Source organism: Pundamilia nyererei, unplaced genomic scaffold, assembly GCF_000239375.1.
Source record: "Pundamilia nyererei isolate P.nyererei 1_Seehausen unplaced genomic scaffold, PunNye1.0 scaffold00206, whole genome shotgun sequence".
In the NCBI taxonomy this organism is placed as follows: domain Eukaryota; kingdom Metazoa; phylum Chordata; class Actinopteri; order Cichliformes; family Cichlidae; genus Pundamilia; species Pundamilia nyererei.
Genome location: NW_005187607.1, coordinates 521,117 through 539,912, shown reverse-complemented (window position 1 = coordinate 539,912; position 18,796 = coordinate 521,117). Strand labels below are relative to the sequence as shown.

The 18,796-nt window shown below is 39.2% G+C and overlaps 3 protein-coding genes across 13 annotated transcripts; 2 read left to right on the top strand and 1 right to left on the bottom strand.

Moving 5' to 3' along the window:
• The first annotated feature begins 290 nt into the window (after nt 1–290).
• Nucleotides 291–3,243, top strand: LOC102206528 (ADP-ribosylation factor-like protein 6). 4 transcript variants are annotated; one of them, XM_005747846.1, is made up of 9 exons: nt 291–588; nt 802–852; nt 953–1,014; nt 1,128–1,196; nt 1,293–1,387; nt 1,748–1,877; nt 2,347–2,402; nt 2,514–2,526; nt 2,803–3,243. In XM_005747846.1, exons 1-9 carry the CDS (start codon nt 466–468, stop codon nt 2,834–2,836), a joined length of 633 nt encoding a protein of 210 aa, XP_005747903.1. In that variant the 5' UTR covers nt 291–465; the 3' UTR covers nt 2,837–3,243. The 4 variants fall into 4 exon arrangements, with proteins under 4 accessions (XP_005747903.1, XP_005747905.1, XP_005747904.1 ...); XM_005747848.1 differs by lacking the exon at nt 802–852; XM_005747847.1 differs by lacking the exon at nt 2,514–2,526.
• Nucleotides 3,244–3,318: 75 nt separating this feature from the next.
• Nucleotides 3,319–11,079, bottom strand: LOC102205857 (F-box only protein 47). 3 transcript variants are annotated; one of them, XM_005747844.1, is made up of 12 exons: nt 10,994–11,042; nt 10,517–10,645; nt 10,131–10,340; nt 9,694–9,855; nt 9,487–9,563; nt 9,024–9,098; nt 8,566–8,674; nt 8,239–8,412; nt 6,896–7,045; nt 6,566–6,708; nt 5,723–5,882; nt 3,319–3,881 (listed from the first exon to the last, which is right to left on the bottom strand). In XM_005747844.1, exons 3-12 carry the CDS (start codon nt 10,324–10,326, stop codon nt 3,781–3,783), a joined length of 1,347 nt encoding a protein of 448 aa, XP_005747901.1. In that variant the 5' UTR covers nt 10,327–10,340; nt 10,517–10,645; nt 10,994–11,042; the 3' UTR covers nt 3,319–3,780. The 3 variants fall into 3 exon arrangements, with proteins under 3 accessions (XP_005747901.1, XP_005747902.1, XP_005747900.1); XM_005747845.1 differs by lacking the exon at nt 10,517–10,645 and having other exon boundaries at nt 11,040–11,079; XM_005747843.2 differs by lacking the exon at nt 10,994–11,042 and having other exon boundaries at nt 10,517–10,799.
• A 1,092-nt stretch (nt 11,080–12,171) lies between these two features.
• Nucleotides 12,172–17,040, top strand: LOC102204823 (claudin-14). Of its 6 annotated transcripts, XM_013914571.1 has the most exons (5): nt 12,172–12,433; nt 12,827–13,276; nt 14,216–14,232; nt 14,659–14,915; nt 15,885–17,040. In XM_013914571.1, exons 4-5 carry the CDS (start codon nt 14,682–14,684, stop codon nt 16,392–16,394), a joined length of 744 nt encoding a protein of 247 aa, XP_013770025.1. In that variant the 5' UTR covers nt 12,172–12,433; nt 12,827–13,276; nt 14,216–14,232; nt 14,659–14,681; the 3' UTR covers nt 16,395–17,040. The 6 variants fall into 6 exon arrangements, with proteins under 6 accessions (XP_013770025.1, XP_005747895.1, XP_013770023.1 ...); XM_005747838.1 differs by lacking the exon at nt 14,216–14,232 and having other exon boundaries at nt 12,172–12,374; nt 12,965–13,276; XM_013914569.1 differs by lacking the exon at nt 14,216–14,232 and having other exon boundaries at nt 12,172–12,374.
• Nucleotides 17,041–18,796: the final 1,756 nt, after the last annotated feature.

The window sequence follows — 18,796 nt, the reverse complement described above, 5'->3', positions numbered from 1 at the left end:
TACAGTATTCTCTAACAGATGGATTTAATTAGATTGTAAAGCATGACAGAGTTTGGCTGCCGTCATTAAGTGAGCAGAGGATGCTGATGATAAACTGCTGTTGTTTGCATGTGTTTTTGCACCTTCAAGGGGGGCCCAGATCTGAGGCGGGTGGGGGCCTCCAGAGCGTTTGAGTAATAAATCAAATGCATCAGGCCGGGGGGCCTGGGAAGCTCCATACTCCTCATGATCAGGTCGCCGGGTGGTTCACCGAGCTTAATTCGTCCTAATAGGATTACCTTGCACAAGCTGGGATGCCCAGGGAGCATCTCAGCTTGCGGCTCTATTCATGGCATGTACTAGGAACATTCACGGCTATGTTTATCATTATTTTTTGCTAGTCTGAACACATTTAATTCCCAGTAATCAGACCATCTATGGGGTGATGTGTTGAAAAATTAATTGGCATAGCATCAGCTGAGTGTAATGGGGTTGTTGGATAAACTGACGGGTTGGCTCGGCCTGAAGAAGAAAGAGGTCAACGTTTTGTGTCTTGGACTGGACAACAGCGGCAAAACTACCATCATCAACCAGCTCAAACCACCTAATGTAAGTTCATAACTGAGCTTCAAGAGTGAGGTATTTTGATATCTTTTTTTAAAGTGGAACTGAGAGGCATTTGTGTTTATAGTCCTGTAGGTAGAGAGGCTTTTAAGACATGTAAATCTTTTCTAAACACCTGCTAATTTGGTAAACACGCTGTACGAAGGCCTGTCACAATCTATATTTCGCTGCAGTCCTTCACTGGTTGCTTGTTTTCAGCATTCGAATCATTTAGGCCCATTGTCAGAAGAGTGGAAACATGTTAGTCAGGTAAAGCCCGTATTACACTTTAATTATGTTATTTTGTTGTTGACATACTTTTGCCGTTACTTGTCTGTTTTTGTGTGTTTGTGCTCGGGGATGAATGCAGACACAGGCACAAGAAATCGTCCCAACAATTGGTTTCAACATCGAAAAGTTCAAGAGTTCAAGGTAGAATGCAATTCCGCAATTTTACAGCATATTTAAAATGACTAATCCAGCAGTTTTTTTATGATGTTAAGCTGTCTTTTTCCTCCTTCCTCTCTCCTCCTTTCTGCACGCAGCCTGTCCTTCACAGTCTTTGATATGTCTGGGCAGAGCAGATACAGGAACCTGTGGGAGCATTATTACAAGTAGGGCACACAAACATGAACAACAAGCCTTTTGCTGGTCAGATATTCAAACTTTCAAAACTGACACTGTACATCTCCTTCTCCTATCTTCTGTAGAGAGAGCCATGCCATCATATTTGTCATTGACAGCAGTGACAAGCTGAGAATGGTTGTTGCTAAAGAGGAGCTAGACACTCTTCTCAACCATGAAGGTACACAATCTTTGTTTTTAGACACATTTTCTACACAATTTAGTTTGTCTGGGTATAAAAACCAAAAGAAACAGTATATAACTGATGCAGATTGTGTGTATAACTTGTTTAAAATGCCTGAATTATGAGGCCAGTTATCTAAACCCTAGTTAAGTAATATTTGCACCATTCATTATAAGCTTGAACTGATACATTTTAGTGGCTTTAATCTAGGTAGCATCAAGTAGAGTGATCATATTTGAAGATATCCTGTCCAACATCTAACACTATCTGTAGTGGAATAAAAACCAAAAAAGCTTTTTTTCCCCTCTGGCTCTTAGATCACGATAAACTGGTCTTGACATTTTTTCTTCTATGCAGATATCCGCAGCAAAAGGATACCAGTATTATTTTTTGCTAACAAGATAGATCTGCAGGATGCAATGTCTTCTGTCAAGGTCTCACAGATGTTGTGTTTGGAGAACATCAAAGACAAGCCCTGGCACATCTGGTAATTTATCTGCCACCCTGAGTTCACCATGCTGAGAAGTAGCACACAATAAAAACACCTCCAGAGACACTGTTGAGTAATTTGTTACCAAAGTCATTCAGGTGTTTGTAGTCTTCGAGGAAGTGCCCTTACTGAACAGAGCCAAGTCTCGTCACACCCCTATCTACTCCATTTTATTCTCCCCAAGTTTACAGCTTGAAATCTTAAATAAAGATAACGTGTACCGTTTGCTCCCCGGCCACTTCCTGTTTATTTGATTTGTCTATGGTTCATGGGTTAAACATTACCGAGGGGCACGGCAACATGCCATCAGTGCGTATGTGTGTGTTCCACCTGGTTACTCATTAGACAGATGGTAGAGTGATGGATTAAAAGCTTGACAGCTTTAAATGTCCAGGATCCAAGAAAAGTCATGAGAAAGTGAATGTGTGTCACAAGCAGATTAACTCCTGGACATCTTATTTTTCAGTGCCAGCAATGCTATCAAAGGAGAGGGCCTTCAGGAAGGGCTGGACTGGCTACAAGGTAAACTTAATGATGTCATACTGGGCTGAAAGAGAAAGAGGGTCGGAAAATTTAAATGTCAATACTTTCTGCATCTTGTATTAAGTGCTGTTGTTTTGTTCATACCCTTAGATCAAATTGCACAGTAAGTATAATTATGCTTTATTGTTGTGACGGTGTTATAAAACTGTGATTGTGATTGTAGAATGTATTTCTAATGTATATAAAACACTCTCTGGGAAGTAAATCCTGTCTAAATCAGACCTTTCCTCGACTATGTGTTGTATTCTATGTCCTGTTTCCATCCATAGTCCTCTGTAAATACCACAATTAGCTGATTTTCTGTTTAATAAAAGTTACTTTTTGTTTCCACACCCCTAGACAAAAAAGCCCAATCACAATTCTGTTTTCCTTTTGTCAGATCACTTGAAAACAATGAACACATGAATGACTGAAATGGCCGTGACTACAGACAAAGGGGACATGGTAACTGGATCTCATTCATCATCTGGAGTATTCATTACACTTGATGTTGTAGGCCTTAAACTTACATGTTAAATAACCTACAAATTCCTGAGCACGCAATAACTCTAAGATCTACTTACCTTTGGGGAAAAAAAGAAAAATATAAAATATATTCTGATTATTTAAAGCACTCCCTGATAGATTTCCTTGTTATATACCATTATGAGTACACTCTGTAAACTAAAAATAATCATTTATACTGTTTCTGTATACAGTACATTTTTTATTTATTGAAGCTGCTTTTTTTATTGACACAATGCTTTCTTAATTACATCCTTTTTTTGAAAACGTTGTCAATGCTGAATATTGCACTGTCTAATAAAAGCTTATTTGCTGAGTGTATGCTGTGTTTGTAGCAGACGTGATACATGCCGGAGAAACTGAGACAAAATCAAAGTAAAAATTTCACTTTAATAAATTAGAAGCACAACGAACCACTTAGTGAGTACCACACTTACATGTTGTGCGAATAAATAAACTGTCAAATAAATAGTCTAAATAGTTAAAGTTAAATAACCCTACTGTAATGAATAAATATTAAATAGTATAATAAAAGTCAACTTCAAAGCTGTCTTAAGAACAAGATTATAAAACTTTGATACAAATATTTGTATAAATAGTGATACGATTTGAACAGCTATTCAAACAGATGTGTGTTCAATCTACAGGTGAAGGTTCAAATCGACCCCCAGCTTTCTGAGCGCCATGGCAACATCCTTTTGTTCAAGTCTGTCTAAATCTGAACTGATTTTACAAAATCCCGTCACTCTCTATCATTCAGTTCATTCATTAAGCCCTTTCATTATTGACATTTATCTCTTCCCATTTCTTCCCTCGCTCCTCTGCATCTTGTCACTTTTAATATGCATGATTCCTATCTGAGGAACATGTGAAGAAATTTAGTGTGGAAGTGAGCACAGGAGTCCAGAAGGATACACAGGGTCTGGAAAGTCTCTCTGTCATCAAAGTGGTTCCCTGGAAAGAGATAAAAGCATTACTGACTTTCTATATCAGTCTAAATATGCTTCAGAGGTTCCTCTGTGGGGTCGTAAAGTGGCTGCGTTAAAAATAAATAATGTGGGAAGGGAACTACTGGTGTAAGGGATACAATTATATTAAATACACGTTCAGTATGCTGCTGAGTCTAGAAATGTCACTCTACGGCCTTTATTTAAAGCTACTGCCCGATCTTTTCAGTCCAGTCCATTCATTTCATAGCAGGGATTAATCCACACTTTCGTAGAGTAACAAGCGGGTTCCTCCAGATGTATTAGAAGCCATTAACACTGGTGGAGCAGAATTTTAAGGTTCACACAAGGATTTGCTGTAGGAGGGGAAAAAAGGAGGTGGAAACACATCCATCCCAATGTTTTCACTAAAATAAGGAAAATAATAAGTTCCCTGTGAATGCCATCTGTCTGAGCTGTCACAAGTACATAGTCACACACACACACTTTCAAAACAAGCTGCTCCACCTGCAGACAAAATCATTTTCTCATCTACACCTTAACCATGCTTACACACACCCTTACTGCAAATGTGTTTCCTCTTTTTATGTGAATATATTAACTTTCTTGTTGTACATCTGAACATTTTTAAATGAGCACATTAACTTCCCAGTCTATTTGAACACAGCATGGGTGGTACAGGGTTCATGGATGCTTGTTACCGTAGTTTTCCCAGTGCTGCAATTTTCTGCTGTTCCTTCATTCGATAAGGTTAAAATGACCACATAACATCATGGAAATGTTTTTAATTTTTTCTTGAGAGATTAAAATAATAAGGCAACTGAACTTTAGGTCACCTCTCATCCAAAAGGCTTCTTCTGTACTAAAATCAAATGGTGAAGAGCCCCACAAAGTATTTAAAGTGAGGATTTTCCCCTTTTCAGGTGGTCCTGAGGGTTGTTGACCCACTATTGATCGTGTGAGTCGTCAAATGAGCCGAGGTGTGGAAGAAATGTGTGAATTATTACCATCACTGGGAAGCCATTGTCAGACTTTGCCCGACCCCATCATGTGATCTACTGAGGTAACCTGAGGCAAGGTGTAAATGGGGGTTGAGACGCCTGAAAATGGATCTTAAGGCTGCATTGTTGCTGGCTTATAGCTGGTGTCCTAAACCACCACCTCTGTTCAATTACAGTCATTCACAGTGGGCATGGTCTCCTTTACTCCTTTCCAAAACCATCTGTCTTCTGATGTTCAAAATGTAAACATTAGCATCTTCGAAAGTCTCCTTTGTCCTTTAAGTGCAGGTGTACTGCTGAGTCCTTTGTCCGGTTGAGGTGGGAAGCCTGTCTGTGGAGCGTGTTTGGGAGTTTTATCCTTGGAACAAACCCGTGGGGTTTTTTTAACTTGGAGAATATAAAGTCTTTAGTTCACTATAGTTGTGAACTGCCACTAAATAAATAAAATAAATAGAAATGGAACCTCGCATGACCACAAGCCTTCACTGTGGGATCTATGGTTTTTGTCTACCCATTAAGGTTTCCTTCAATCCATCCATTTCTTCTGCTTAACAGAAATGTGGTCATCCTAAGCGGACATCCTTTTCCTCTGCAATGTTTAGTGATTCTTGCTGGAGAGCCAGAGACATATAAAGGCATATATAATGTCTCCAACAAGTTCAGAGTCAACCCTTGGGCCTCTTCCTAGTGGAGTTTACCCAGAACACCTCCAACATTAAGAAACTGTATTGCAACGGGCTATAGAAACAAAAAATAGTTTGCATGCAAAATTACAAAAGGATCAGGGCGACAGCTGGAGCGATGCTGTCCGCCGTGGTGGTCAGAAAGCTAAGCTACGCAACCTCACCTGCTACAGAAAACTCAAAGAATTCCCGGGTGACTTCTGAAAATGTGTTTTCCAGTTGCTGGATGAAGTAGAACTTTTCCGGGGGCGTATTGAAGACCTTGCAGATCTCCTGCACCAGCTTCACCGCCCAACTCATGTGATAGCCGTCCTTTTCACACACCTAATGTGAAGGCACAAGAAGAACACATTGAGCCAGTCTTGAATGATATAATGTTTCTGCTCTTCCTGTAATGATAAGTCAAAATAAGCAAAGGTAAGATATTTTCAGTGCTGGGAATAAAACATAAAATTCAATTGGGACACTGTTAATAGGGACAACACTAATGAGCTCAAACACATATATATTAAAGTTGCTACTATTCCCCTACGGGGAAGATACAAAATAGCCAATCAATATTAGGACCATGGACAGAGCAAGTGATTCCTTTTGCTGTTTTTTTTTTTTTTTCAAGAAAGAAAAGAAAATAATACATAAGAATATTGTCTTTATATATTTTCTGTTTTTACATTTTGGGTGAACTTGGAGACAATTTTTAATTAAATTACATGGAGGGAAAATGATCAGGGAGTGGAGATCACTAACTCACCACCCCAAAGCAGAAAGGTCTTACATTTGAACCTCGGCTCTTGTTATTTTTACACACAGATTTCCTTCTAATGTGGCTTTTGCAAAAATGGCAAGCTCATCCAAAACTCACTATACCTTTAGTCTTACACATGCTGGTTCTGGCTCAAGCAACTGCTCATTCTCAGTTACAAGGCAATTATTTTCTAATATACCAAACTTAACTATAAACGAAGTATAAATACCTTAGGATAAAAGCAGGAAATTATTTCTCTCACCAGTATGATGTAGACGATGATTCTTGAGATCTCAAGGAGTCGTCCATTGAGAGCCTTGCTGGCCAGAACAGTGTAGCAGAGATTGCTGCCACAAAGCACCAAAAGACGAGCTACATTCTCCACATGCCACGGATGAGGAATGACTGGAGACAGCAAGGAAACAAATAGCCAGCATCTACAATCACTTGAGGGAGTCTATATGAGATTTTTCTACTTACAATCATTAAACTGAAATGTTTTACATAGATTTGAAACAGATCCTTTATTCATCTTATTGCTTGGGAATCTGTAACTCACGGTGTGCATCTCTCTCTTATTCATCAAACGTACCAATGAGCTCCTCCATGATTGTGATCATCGAGTCAGTGCTCCAGCCTTTGACTTGTAGGTTGCCAAAGAGCAAGAGGATGGCCTTGGCTAAGTGCCACAGAGCGGTGTGAGGAAGCCCCCTCTCCACCAGATCTTGCCAGCCGAGTGTACCTGCATGAAGAAGTACACCTCAGTTATTTATCATTAAATGCTGCACACTACTTTATAGTGGTGCAACGGGTCACGGTTGATCCGTAATCCGAACCGATCCCACTCCACGGTTCGGCACGCACGTGATCCGAAGATTCGAAAAAGAAGAAAAAAAAGTATGTGTATGGTGCGCGTGGGTAGGTCTGTCAAGCGATAGTTATGGCCAGCGCTAATGGTCCAAGTGGAGGAGCAGAGGAAATTGCGGTATTTAAGCAGCCCTTTGCTGCCCAGTCCGACCGGGCTAAAGCTATTACAAAAGCTATTGCAGTTTTTAGCTGCAGATGGGTATTCTGTTGTGCAAAACAAGGGGTTTAAACTATGATGAACGTGCTTGAGCCACGCTATGATATCCCGTTGCACGTCCACTTTAGTGGCAAGATCGTTCCAAGCATGTATGAGCAGGAAAAGTTTAAAGTTATGGCTGAACTGTCCCAGGCATCTTCTGTTCTCCTAACTACTACAAATGGGTGGACCTCCAGGGCAACGGAAAGCTACGTGACCGTGACAGCTCATTATATCACAGCGGAGTGCGATATAATGAGCGGTATTATTGTAGGGTCTAGGTTTTTGTGATTTGGCGCTTTATAAATAAAATTGAATTGAATTGAGTGGTAGATACAAAGACCTATACAGCCCTATATTGAACCACAATTTTTTTTTTAAATTGCATGGAATGAGTCTTGAGTTGAATGTTTTTAACAGGCAAAAAATACTTCAATAAATGAATAAGTAAATGTTAATTTTTTGTCTTTTTTCTTTTGTTGCTGATCCGAAAATTGATCCAATCCCTGACTTAAAACTGTGATCCGATCTGAACCGTGAGATTTTTGATCCGTTGCACCACTACTACTTTAACAAACAAAAATGATTATGTTAAATGTCAAAAATTGTACTACACCAGCATAACCTACTCAGGTCTCCTGTGCCACCTCACAACACTGAAAGTGGTTTTCTGGTTCTCTAATTTTTATGCTTTGTTTAAAAAAATCATTGCTGACACTTTCTCTGGAGCAATAAGCCCTTTTTCAGGTTAAAACATGCTAGAATTTACAAAGCTGCACTGAAAATAACAGGATGTAGTTATGACTTTAATATGTTTCCATAATGTCGATACTATCCATCTGCATTAATATTTCAGTAATACGTTATCTCACCCTCAGGCAGCAGAGGACCATAGAGGATGAACAGTAAGTGGGCCTGGCTGACCAAGGGCCAAGGCTTCAGGAGTTGCATCAGCCAGAAATGACACTCCGGCTGGTTCGGCCACGGGTCCAAAAGAACCTGACGGCAAAATAGCCGGAGCTGCAGCTCCTGATACCACTTCACACCTGGTAATGGACATACAAATTTATCCATAACTCCCGAAGACCATCACAAAAGACACAGACTTAGCAAGAGGCTGTAACTGAAGCTTTAGCCATGGATTGTTCTCAGCGTCATATTTCTGCTTTGTTCTCTGGATAACTCTGGAACACACACACCTGGTTTTGCAGTGATGACTCCTTCAGTTTTTTGCTGCAGGTTTGTTAGATCACAGAGGAAGTTGAATACTCTATGGCACTCCAGCTCATCCCACCCTGCAATCAGAGTCTGTAAAAGAATCAATAAAACACCCCTCAATATTTCTATTTCTTTTTTACAGATATCTTTTTAACACCAAGCTGAAAAACTAAAGACAAAAATTAATCACACCAAGCTAAAGATTTCCTTACGTAAAGTACTGTGTTTTTCTCTTACTGTTTATGCTATTATTACTACCTGAGCAAGACCGCCTATTGTACAGTAACTTTAGGGTGAGATCTCTGTAACATATTTATAGTCTTTGTTGCTAAAAAGTTGATCTTTTGCATGTTATCACATTTTGGGGCTCTGGTTGGTTATTTCCTTTTATTAGATTCAGGTTTCATAAACATGAGAGTCGTTACATGAGGGTCTTCACCTGGAGGAAGACTCCAAAGCTGGTGAAAGCAAAGCAGTCTGGTGCTACACATTTCTCCAACAGGAAGCAGGGAATCTGAAACATATCAAGACAACAATAAGAGAGGCTTTTTTTCCAACGATATAAAGTGGGATTGCAAATATTCAGTTCTTGCAATAGCAACATTTCATATATGTTTAATACATGTAGACAAATTAGGACCATAATGCTAAATTATATGTAATATTTAATTGCCTGACATCATACATATAATTATTATTAATAAACCTGTTAAAATGCCACCATATTGTGCTGCATAAAACAGCAATGCAATCAAAGTTTAATTTTTTTAAAACTTTTGCAACACATTACAAAAACCAGATGTATTGTTGCCTTCACTCATGAAAATTAAAAATAAATGTAACTCATTTAAAAAGTTACAGTATTCTGTTCTAGCCTGACATCTCACCTGCCCCTTTCTTACCTGTGAAATCTTGCTAAAGATAAACTTTAACCTGTCCTTTGTGGGTAGCAACAGGGTACACCTCTTGAACAACACACCTAAGACATCAAACACGAGGTCACATTACCATTCGATGGTATGTTAAAATAGTAGCTGAGGCTGTCAGAAATACATGTGGTACCTTAAAAAGCAGCAAGAAGAGCTATACTAAACAAAACACTGAAATACCGAGGTCTCTGTAGTGTCCAATGGTGGATTTCTGTTCAATGCAGCTGGAGTGGTGAAAGCTTTGGAGGATCATTTTATTCTTCCAGGCCACAGTGGAGATGTAGTCTGCAATATATCTAGTAATTTCCTTTGATACCATGCTGAACACACTGATCTCCAGCACTGTAAAAAACACAAACACATTTTCATCCATCAAAAATGCAATTACATCAGGACATTCCAGAATGGAGCTATTATTGCAGAAAGTGTTGTAAAAGTAGTGCTTAAAATTACACATAGTTACACATGTATGTTGGTAATAGCTTTTGCACCTCATATAAGTTATACAAACAAAAGGTCTGAGCTGTACCCAAAAGCCCCTTACAAAATAACAGAGCTCCTATTATATATTAATTGGGGAACAGTGTTACAGGTACAAAATAATAGGTGAAACTCACCAGACAGTTTGTCTAGGATCATGTCAAACACCTCTGCAGGGATCCTGCTGAAGAAGCTGGTGCAGCTAGTGGAGCACTGGCTGCGGGTCATAATGGTCCTAGAAGGTGTGGGCCCATTACGGTTCTTCTTGTAAGGCGTATGTGTCTGTGAATACTTACCACCATTTCTCAATGGCTTCCCTCTGACCATTGTCATCGCTGGCTAAGTGACTGTCAAAAAGATAAGCAAATATGACTGGGAAACACTCGGCTAACACAAAGTCAGCTAACATAGTTAGGTAAAAGTAACTCATAAAACTACATTTTCATTAACTTTGAGCCTCACAAGAGTCACAAATTCAGACACAGAGTTAACAGGGCTACAAGCTGGCATTACAAAGTCTTACCTGTGCAAATAAAACCGTGAATAGCAAATCCTGGAAGTAAAGGTATTGGGAGCTAACCTAGCTGCTTTCTTTAATGATACATTAGCAGACAACGGCGCGAAACTGCCCCCTCTCTCTCTTTCCTTTCATCTGTGCGGTAGGGATGGGAAAATATTTATATCCTTAAGTTACAACACCTTTATATATATGTTACTAAATTAAGGCTAAAAAGAAAGCAAATGTCAGCACAGACTGTAAGTAAATCAAACGAAAAAAGAAAAAAATAATAAAATTGCTCATTGAAAAACAGTAGCAGATAGCTAGTTGTAGCTAATAGCTGGGTTAGCTGTTAGCTGTTATCCCAGAAAGCCATAGAGACTTTTCCTCTATGGTATTATTAAATAATGAAATAAGGTATTATTAATGTTTAATACATAATAGTAAGATAGTTGTTAAATGATACAGTCAGTTCTTTTATATAGCCTTTAAATAGCCTACATTCAGTTCCAGATTTTATGTATGTTGTGTGGCATTGTTCCATTACCCGATTATCAAGCCAATAGACCCTGGGTATCAAATATAAGGCCTGGGGACTGGAATTGGCAAAGTATTGTGGCAAAAAGTAATTTGTGATGTCTCTATGTGTTTTGTTTTGTTTTGTTTTGCTTTTTGTCTTTGTTTTTTTGGTGGTGGTGGGGGGGTAGTATGTTTACTTGTATTAGTAAATTGACTTTCGAAGACTAAATATATACATATATATAATAAATACATTATCTCACTATATACTAGTGAGTTTTTCAAAATGCGTCCAAGGTAAAAATGAAAATAAAAAAAATGCTGATTTGCATTTTCTGTTAATTAACAGAAACAGTTTGGGATACCAGTACTGTTTCTGTAATTTTACACATTTCTAAAAATTTAAGCCCAACAAGTCATGGTGACAAATTAAATTTTTTCTCATATTAAGATATCTCAAGGATTACATATGTAGATAAACCTCTTTGCACTGACAGAAGGGTGAGTTTCACTGGTCCATCACACTTAAGATCAAAGTGGGAGGTATGTGGGCCACAATGTAAAATAGGTTAATATCCCTGATATAGACCATATTCACAACAGACATTTTGACATGTCAGGAAAGCAAAGTGGTTTTATGTTAGTTTAGGTGTGGCCCAGTGCTAAATGGAGTTATCATTTTCGTGATAACTAATTGTAATGCTTTGAGAAGCCACAATGTGTGCAGTAAATACAGATTTGTGACCTGAAAGACCCTGTATGACATCCACACCAGTGCTTTTTTCCCATTATGGTTTGCTGATAGAATTTATTGACCTCACTTAACTCCCATTATTGGTCCAACCAACCTCAACCCCCATATCAGAGGTCTAATCAGCCAAATGGCCAAAACACCTGTGTCTATGTGTGTGTTTTGTGCGTAAGCAGGGGCTTTTAGATATGTGACTTTGTAGGCTGTTTCGTTGTTAATCCACATAAAGTGTGTTGACAAAATATGTGTGGCACAGGCAAGACCAGTTTAAAAAGAATGCCCTGTACTACACACATTACCCTCTAGCACTTTGTCCAACAAACCACCCGTGCTCAGCTGCTAATCACAGGATTATTCTGCTTAACTAAGATTATTAAGTGTTCCACATTCAAATGGCGTCTCCCACAGGCAGACCTTGGAGAGGATCATCTCTTCACTATAGAGCTGTCACAGAGAGTTGTATGAAGGGCCCAGGGGACAGACTGGGAAAATGCTCTTGTATACCAAGAGGATGTCACGCCAGGTTAAACTTGGGACACAGAATGAGGAAAAGCACGGAGAGAGAAGCTCAAACTTCAATGAATTCACCAGTATTTCCTGGATTGCCCTACAGTATGTACAAGTGGAGTTATTGTCCACTAGTTTCATTATTATTCATGTTTTGTTTTCAGGTAAGTTTTTTTTCTTTGTTTGTTTCAGACATTTTAGTTAAATCTTCATTACTTTCTATTATTAGTTTTATATAGGCTGCAATACACAGATTTATATAAGCCAAAGCCTTCTCATGCTGGTAGTGTTGACTAAATCTAAATACATTTGCTGTATTTTTTTGTTTATTTAAGGTAGCTAAATTACATCTACACATCTTTTTAATTTTAGTTAACTAAAATTACCTAATGTGCAAGTCACGTAGTTACAAACAGTCTTAATTGACTGCAGCTTTGTTTTGTCTCTTTAAATTGCTTATAATAGCAGTTAATAAACATTAACCATTCCTCTACAAGTTTGTTGTTGGATTTAATTCTGTATTCATTTATTCTTGTTTTTATTATTATTATCAACAGATCTGTAGGTGCAGAACTGATTTACTGAGACAAAAACAGCACAGCCAGCGAAGACAATGTCTGTTTTGTCTGCCTCAGCTTAGCAGCGCTGCCCTGCCTCCAGGTCCACATTTGACATTGGCCCTGTTTATCTGTTAGGAGCAAGAAGCCAGCAGCGGGACTGTCTCTCATGTCATCTCTGACATGATGCTGCCGACACTGACAGGGATAATGCCGATGATGATGATGATGATGAAGATGATGATATCTAAAACAGGCCAGTCACGCAGCTGACAGTCCTGCAGCGCACAAACACACATCCACAGATTGTTTGTCCAGACAAGAGCAGAAACAGAAGGAGCTGGTCAATGTGGAGTCAAAGGCCCTGTTTATCTGGAAGTACATCTCTGCATCTCAGGCCGAGTATACCATCTGGACACCTGTGATGATGGTCCTGTAGTCCTCTTATTGGTGAGTATTTAAATGTGGAGTCTGTTAAGTAAATGTTAGAAGTACAGGTAAGGCTACGCAGCAGTCATTGAGTTTTATATTGTAAGTATTGCAGTGTGGTTTGCAGAGTAGTCAAAGACTAAACTGGACTAATTTCAGGGCAAGCAAATTTTAAACAGGACACTTGTCACAGCTTTGCCTTTGTTCGTATTGCTTAATTGTTATGCCTTCAGCATAGTCAATCATTAAATAAGGACAAGGAAGCTTGTGTGTATGTGATATTTTAAGAGGCTCCGGCAGTGCCAGGTCTAACACTGCACAATAATCAGGCTTCATAAACAGCTTCTGTTCTCTGAGGAATTCAAAACAATGGGTCTGTATAAGCACAGTTTGGTCTTTGGTGTGAAACTTAAAGTCAGTTTTATTCATGCGGGAGCAAAAAGGCACCCTTAATTAATAGTATTGTTGGTCCGTTTATTTACCACATTGTATTATTCAGAGACATAAAGTCTAGGGAACAAAAGTAAATGATTAAGCATGGATGTTTTTTACCTTTTCACACTTTTCATGTAGGGGATCTGTAGTTGTAGCCTACAGCTGAATGTTATGGTGTTTTTAGGGCTCAGCATTCATTTGCAAATGTAAAACTAAATGCCAAAGGATGTCAGGTCAGAAATTTTCATTGAAAAATAACATAATTTGGCCAATTAGTACAACAGCAGTCACTGCTATCCTCTCTTGTCACAGTTTGGGGCCCAGCGGCTGGAGGCTCTGTCAGCAAGTCGTTCAGTCCTTCGCTTTCAAATACCCTGCAGAGCTGTGAAAAATTTCAAAGTTAGTGGCTTATAGCGGTGCTTCTCAGGTTGGGTGGTTTCTGTAAATGTTTAATTTCCTCTCTCTCTGCCTTCTTGAGGGGCGGCGAAGAGCTTAACAAATAGACTTCTGTGGTTTGCCCTCCAGAGGAGAGCGTTAAACAGGTGAAGCTGAACACCGCACTCATTAGTTACACATGCAGTCACCTGCCACTCACCAGAGACGGATGCCAGAATACTGAAAGTTTCCACAGCTATTTGTGCCCACACTCGGGAGAGACACTTGAGGAATGACTCAGACTCTGTGACTGGATGTGAGCTCAGTGGAATTACTGTACTGCTGGGAACCGTTGCGATAAGAGGAGTAATCCAGCCACATTTCAGCCTGCGGGACAGTCAGTAGTTTTGTTCTGAAAGTTTTCTTTTTAAGTGGCATGTATTTAAATTGGTTTATGTTTGCTGATTTTTATGAAACATCTGAATCCAATGTAGTCGTCATCGTGTTTTAAGGGACATTGAAATGCTGCTAACTGCCTTTTACTAGAGTTTATATATTTTTACTGACGGTAATTTCATACTTTGCCGTTTCAGGATCTCTCTGAAAGGAGCCGATCATGGCCAGCATGGCGCTTCAGCTCCTTGGCTTCTTCTTAGGATTGCTGGGGTTTACAGGAACTATAGTTGCAACCCTGCTCCCTCACTGGCGCAGCAGAGCTCATGTGGATGGTAACATTATCACAGCCACCGGGTACATGAAGGGCCTGTGGATGGAGTGTGTCTGGCGCAGCACTGGTATTTACCAGTGCGAGCTGTACAGGTCTCTGCTGGCGTTGCCACCCGACCTGCAGGTACTACACGAACACCAACATGTAGAGAAATGAGAAGAGCAGAAATCTCAAAACACATATAGGGTGGTTATTTTATTTTTATTTATTTTTTTCATAATAAGTTATCTGAAAACCTGCTGAAAACCTTATTAGTTTAGTCGATCATTATGAAGTAAGCATCTTTTTAAAAATCCTTTTTGGAATTCTGACATCTCATAAACAAAACCAGTTACTAACCTGTCATTTAATAATATAAAATTATTAACTTAAATTCATTTGATAGCAACCGTGCATGTTAACATAACTCTGTAACTCCAATACACAGTTTCAATTAGCATGCTGCACAGAAACTTTATAGCTATATGGTTATTTTCCACCTTTACACCCAGTTAGGCGTTTATGTGCACAATGAACAATTTAAATATGAAGTTTTCAGTTTTCATTAATTATCAGATTAAATACTAATGAAAATAATACTTATAGCCCAACTCATTAGTACATATTCACTTTTAGAATAAAGTTTTAAGATGGGCAGGTAGGTGGAAGGTCAAGAAGCCTGTTCTTTTAAGGACTCTTGAATATTAAATTTATGTTGCTTTAATCACTTTACACTCCTGGATTTTATTAATATAATAAATAGATTATACTACCTATCTATCTATCTATCTATCTATAGATATCTAATATTATTATATATTAATATCTATGAATATATTTTCTTATGTGAGTTTTTAGTCATCCTGCTGTTATTATTAAACTCAACAGACTCACTATTCAGAAAAACATACATAGTCTCAATTTAGTGTAACGTGTTGGATATTTATTAATAGGGACGGACAATAACTCTTAACATAGGCTAGAATATGAGTGTTTGCACTTATTAAAAAGCAGTATATTAATTGACAGGTTCATTGCCCAGACCTGTTAAAGTAAGAGTTCGTTTATAGTCCAAAGTTTAATAGTCGTCTACTGTTTCCCTCTCCACATCAGGCTGCCCGGGCGCTCATGGTAATCTCCTGTCTCACCTCAGTCCTGGCATCTCTGGTCTCTGTAACTGGGATGAAATGTACCCGCTTTGCCCGGGGTTCGTTGATTAAATCTCCCCTGGTCCTGAGCGGTGGGATTTGTTTTCTTTGTGCTGGGCTTCTTTGCCTGGTCACCGTGTCCTGGACCACCAACGAGGTCATCGAGAATTTCTACAACCCATTAATTCACAGTGGAATGAAGTATGAGATCGGACTGGCTGTGTATCTCGGATACGCCTCGGCCTGTCTCAGTCTGGCCGGGGGAATGGTGCTTTGTTGGAGCAGCAGTGGCGACAGGTCACGGCAGAGTCCCCCCCATATGCAGAGGGGTCAGTCATCACATCTTCCCCCTGTCTTCAACAACTTACATCCGCCTGCTCCACCCTACAGGCCCCCCGAGGCCCTGAAAGGCAACCATGCTCCCTCGCTTTGCTCCGCTTCCAGCAGTGGCTATAGGCTCAATAACTATGTCTAAGACTAAGAGGAATACTGAAACAATAACTGTGAGACGACATGGATCCTTTTTTGTCCTGCATACCCATGAGAGGATATCAGCTGGAAAAGAGAAGGCCCCCATAATGCAAAACACCAAAGTCAGATTTGAACAGATATTTGCCTCTGTCTTTCCTTTAACATAAATAACCAAGAGCCTTGGCTAGTCTTATGAAGCTTTAACCCTGTAAGGCTTTTCCTATGAAGGACCAGAAGGTGGCAGTGTTTTATAGGAAATCATCACAGAAAAGACGATATAAATGATATTCCATGTTCTTTGCTGTGACTCTCATGTTATTGGATCATTTATCTGGCCTTCTGCCTAGATGGGATTTAACTCTTTCTGAAAGGCAGTTCCCTTTAAAGAAAAAGATTTTATGTCAGTACTCAGTGTTTTAAATGACTTTCATGACACTGAAAATAAAACCTGACACTATAAGTATTATTACTAGTGTAAGCATCCTCTGATGAAAGGGGCTGGAAAAGGCCGTTGCAAATTTATGATCACAAGTGACATTTATACCTTAAAACTATGTTTGTAAAATAATAGATTGTTAGACGTTTAACACCCAGAAAACCTTTTTTGTATGTGTTAATGTCCGTGAAGCTCCATTAAAATATAATTTCAGTGTTTTTTTGCCAATTTATTCTCAGATTTGCGTAAATCTTGACGAAGCCACTGGATGGCGACAAAGGTCTTTTGAAAAGGCATCCCAAACCATTTTTGAAGAGCTGCTTGTATTTATTTAGTCTGCCTTGTTTGGTGTACTGCATAGGACACCAGTTGCATCGCTACATCTGAGCACTTTTTTTTTTGTTTGAATGGCTCTGACATATTGTGAGTCATTAGCCATATATGTGGAATTATTACCACCTTGCGGAGCTTTTCTGGCTGTCTGCCTACTGACATGTAACACTGTGGACATCTTTCTGAGGCTTATTAGTTGGAAAACCCTCCAATTAGAGCTGCCCTCTTTCTGGCAGGCTGTCAGACCAATGACTGTATAAAAGAGCCACACAGGCACTAGATGAGAGGACATGTCACGATTCAAGGAAGTGACTTATCTTATTTCAGCAAGTCGTTGTCATCATTTACATCAATTAGATAAATTACATTATGAGTTAACGGAAAAAATCTATTTAATGCCATAAAACTATAAGATTATTTACATTAAACCTTGTTGAACTGCTCCAGAAGAAGGGATAAATCGTATATCTATAGGAATTATTTGCTTTGAAATCACAGGTTAAAACATGAACTGTACATTGAGTTGGGCCAAAGATTTGTTGCCAAAGATTTCAATGAGCTAAACTGTATGGTAATATTAGGATCCTGGGCATGTGCAAGATATATAAAAACTCTGTTTTGAATTTATATCAGATCAAACTTATTTTATTTTGTTAAACAGGTAACTTTATTTCCTCCCTCATTAAAAAATTACAAATTTAAAGCACTTCTTGCATCAGTGAAAGCCTTTCTTGATGGATGTGCAATACAGGCTTTCCCTGCTGTACTGCTGCTTTCACGTGCACATGTTGAGCTCAGCTTCAACAACATCATTTTTTGAAATTAAACATCTCAGAGAAGTACTCACCAAAGCAAATACTTTTTTTAAAGGGGGCGGTTTAAATATGATTTAAACCACCTAGAAACACGAAATTTTAGTTCAGCACCATGGACAGCGGAACTGGGTTCCTTCATAGATCTTTAACAGTAATAGATAGTAGTGCAGGAAGGCGATATAATAAAATACTGTAACTGTGCTGCTTCCAAATGTCTAAAAGTTTACTTCAACATCATATTGATCAAACGCACGAACTTGCGAGTAGATTGATGTTTTTGGACGAAAAGGCGTCAGAGTTGAATGTGTAATGCGGACTTATAAAGTGGAAATTAATCCTGTGTGCGTGGCTCACATTCTCAACATCACCGCCATACAGCAAGCCTTTGCAGTAAAGGCGCCTTGCCTTAATCATCAGCGAGCGAGGACCTGCGCAAGATCATAAATCAGGCCTGAAATGTAACCTGGCAAAGTAAAGGTTTCATCTATTGCCAATATGATATTATGATATTGGAAAGCTTTTCCGCAGAGGTTGTGCGTCATGCCATTCTCTATTAGGTGCTATTTTCGTCCTGCCCTGGAAGACATTTATCCACCATCTACCCACCCTGACAGCACCCAATAAACCCACCACTCCCATTCATCTCCACCCCTCCACCCACCTCCAGCCTCTCTCCCTCCCTCGCTCGGTCCGTCTCCCTCTCTGCTGCCGACCAGCATTTGTGATTTAAAAAACAACATAGTTGAATGGTGTTTGGTCGTCCAGGAGGATTACAGACTGGCAGCGCAATATATCACAAATATAATTTGTCTCTTACACTTT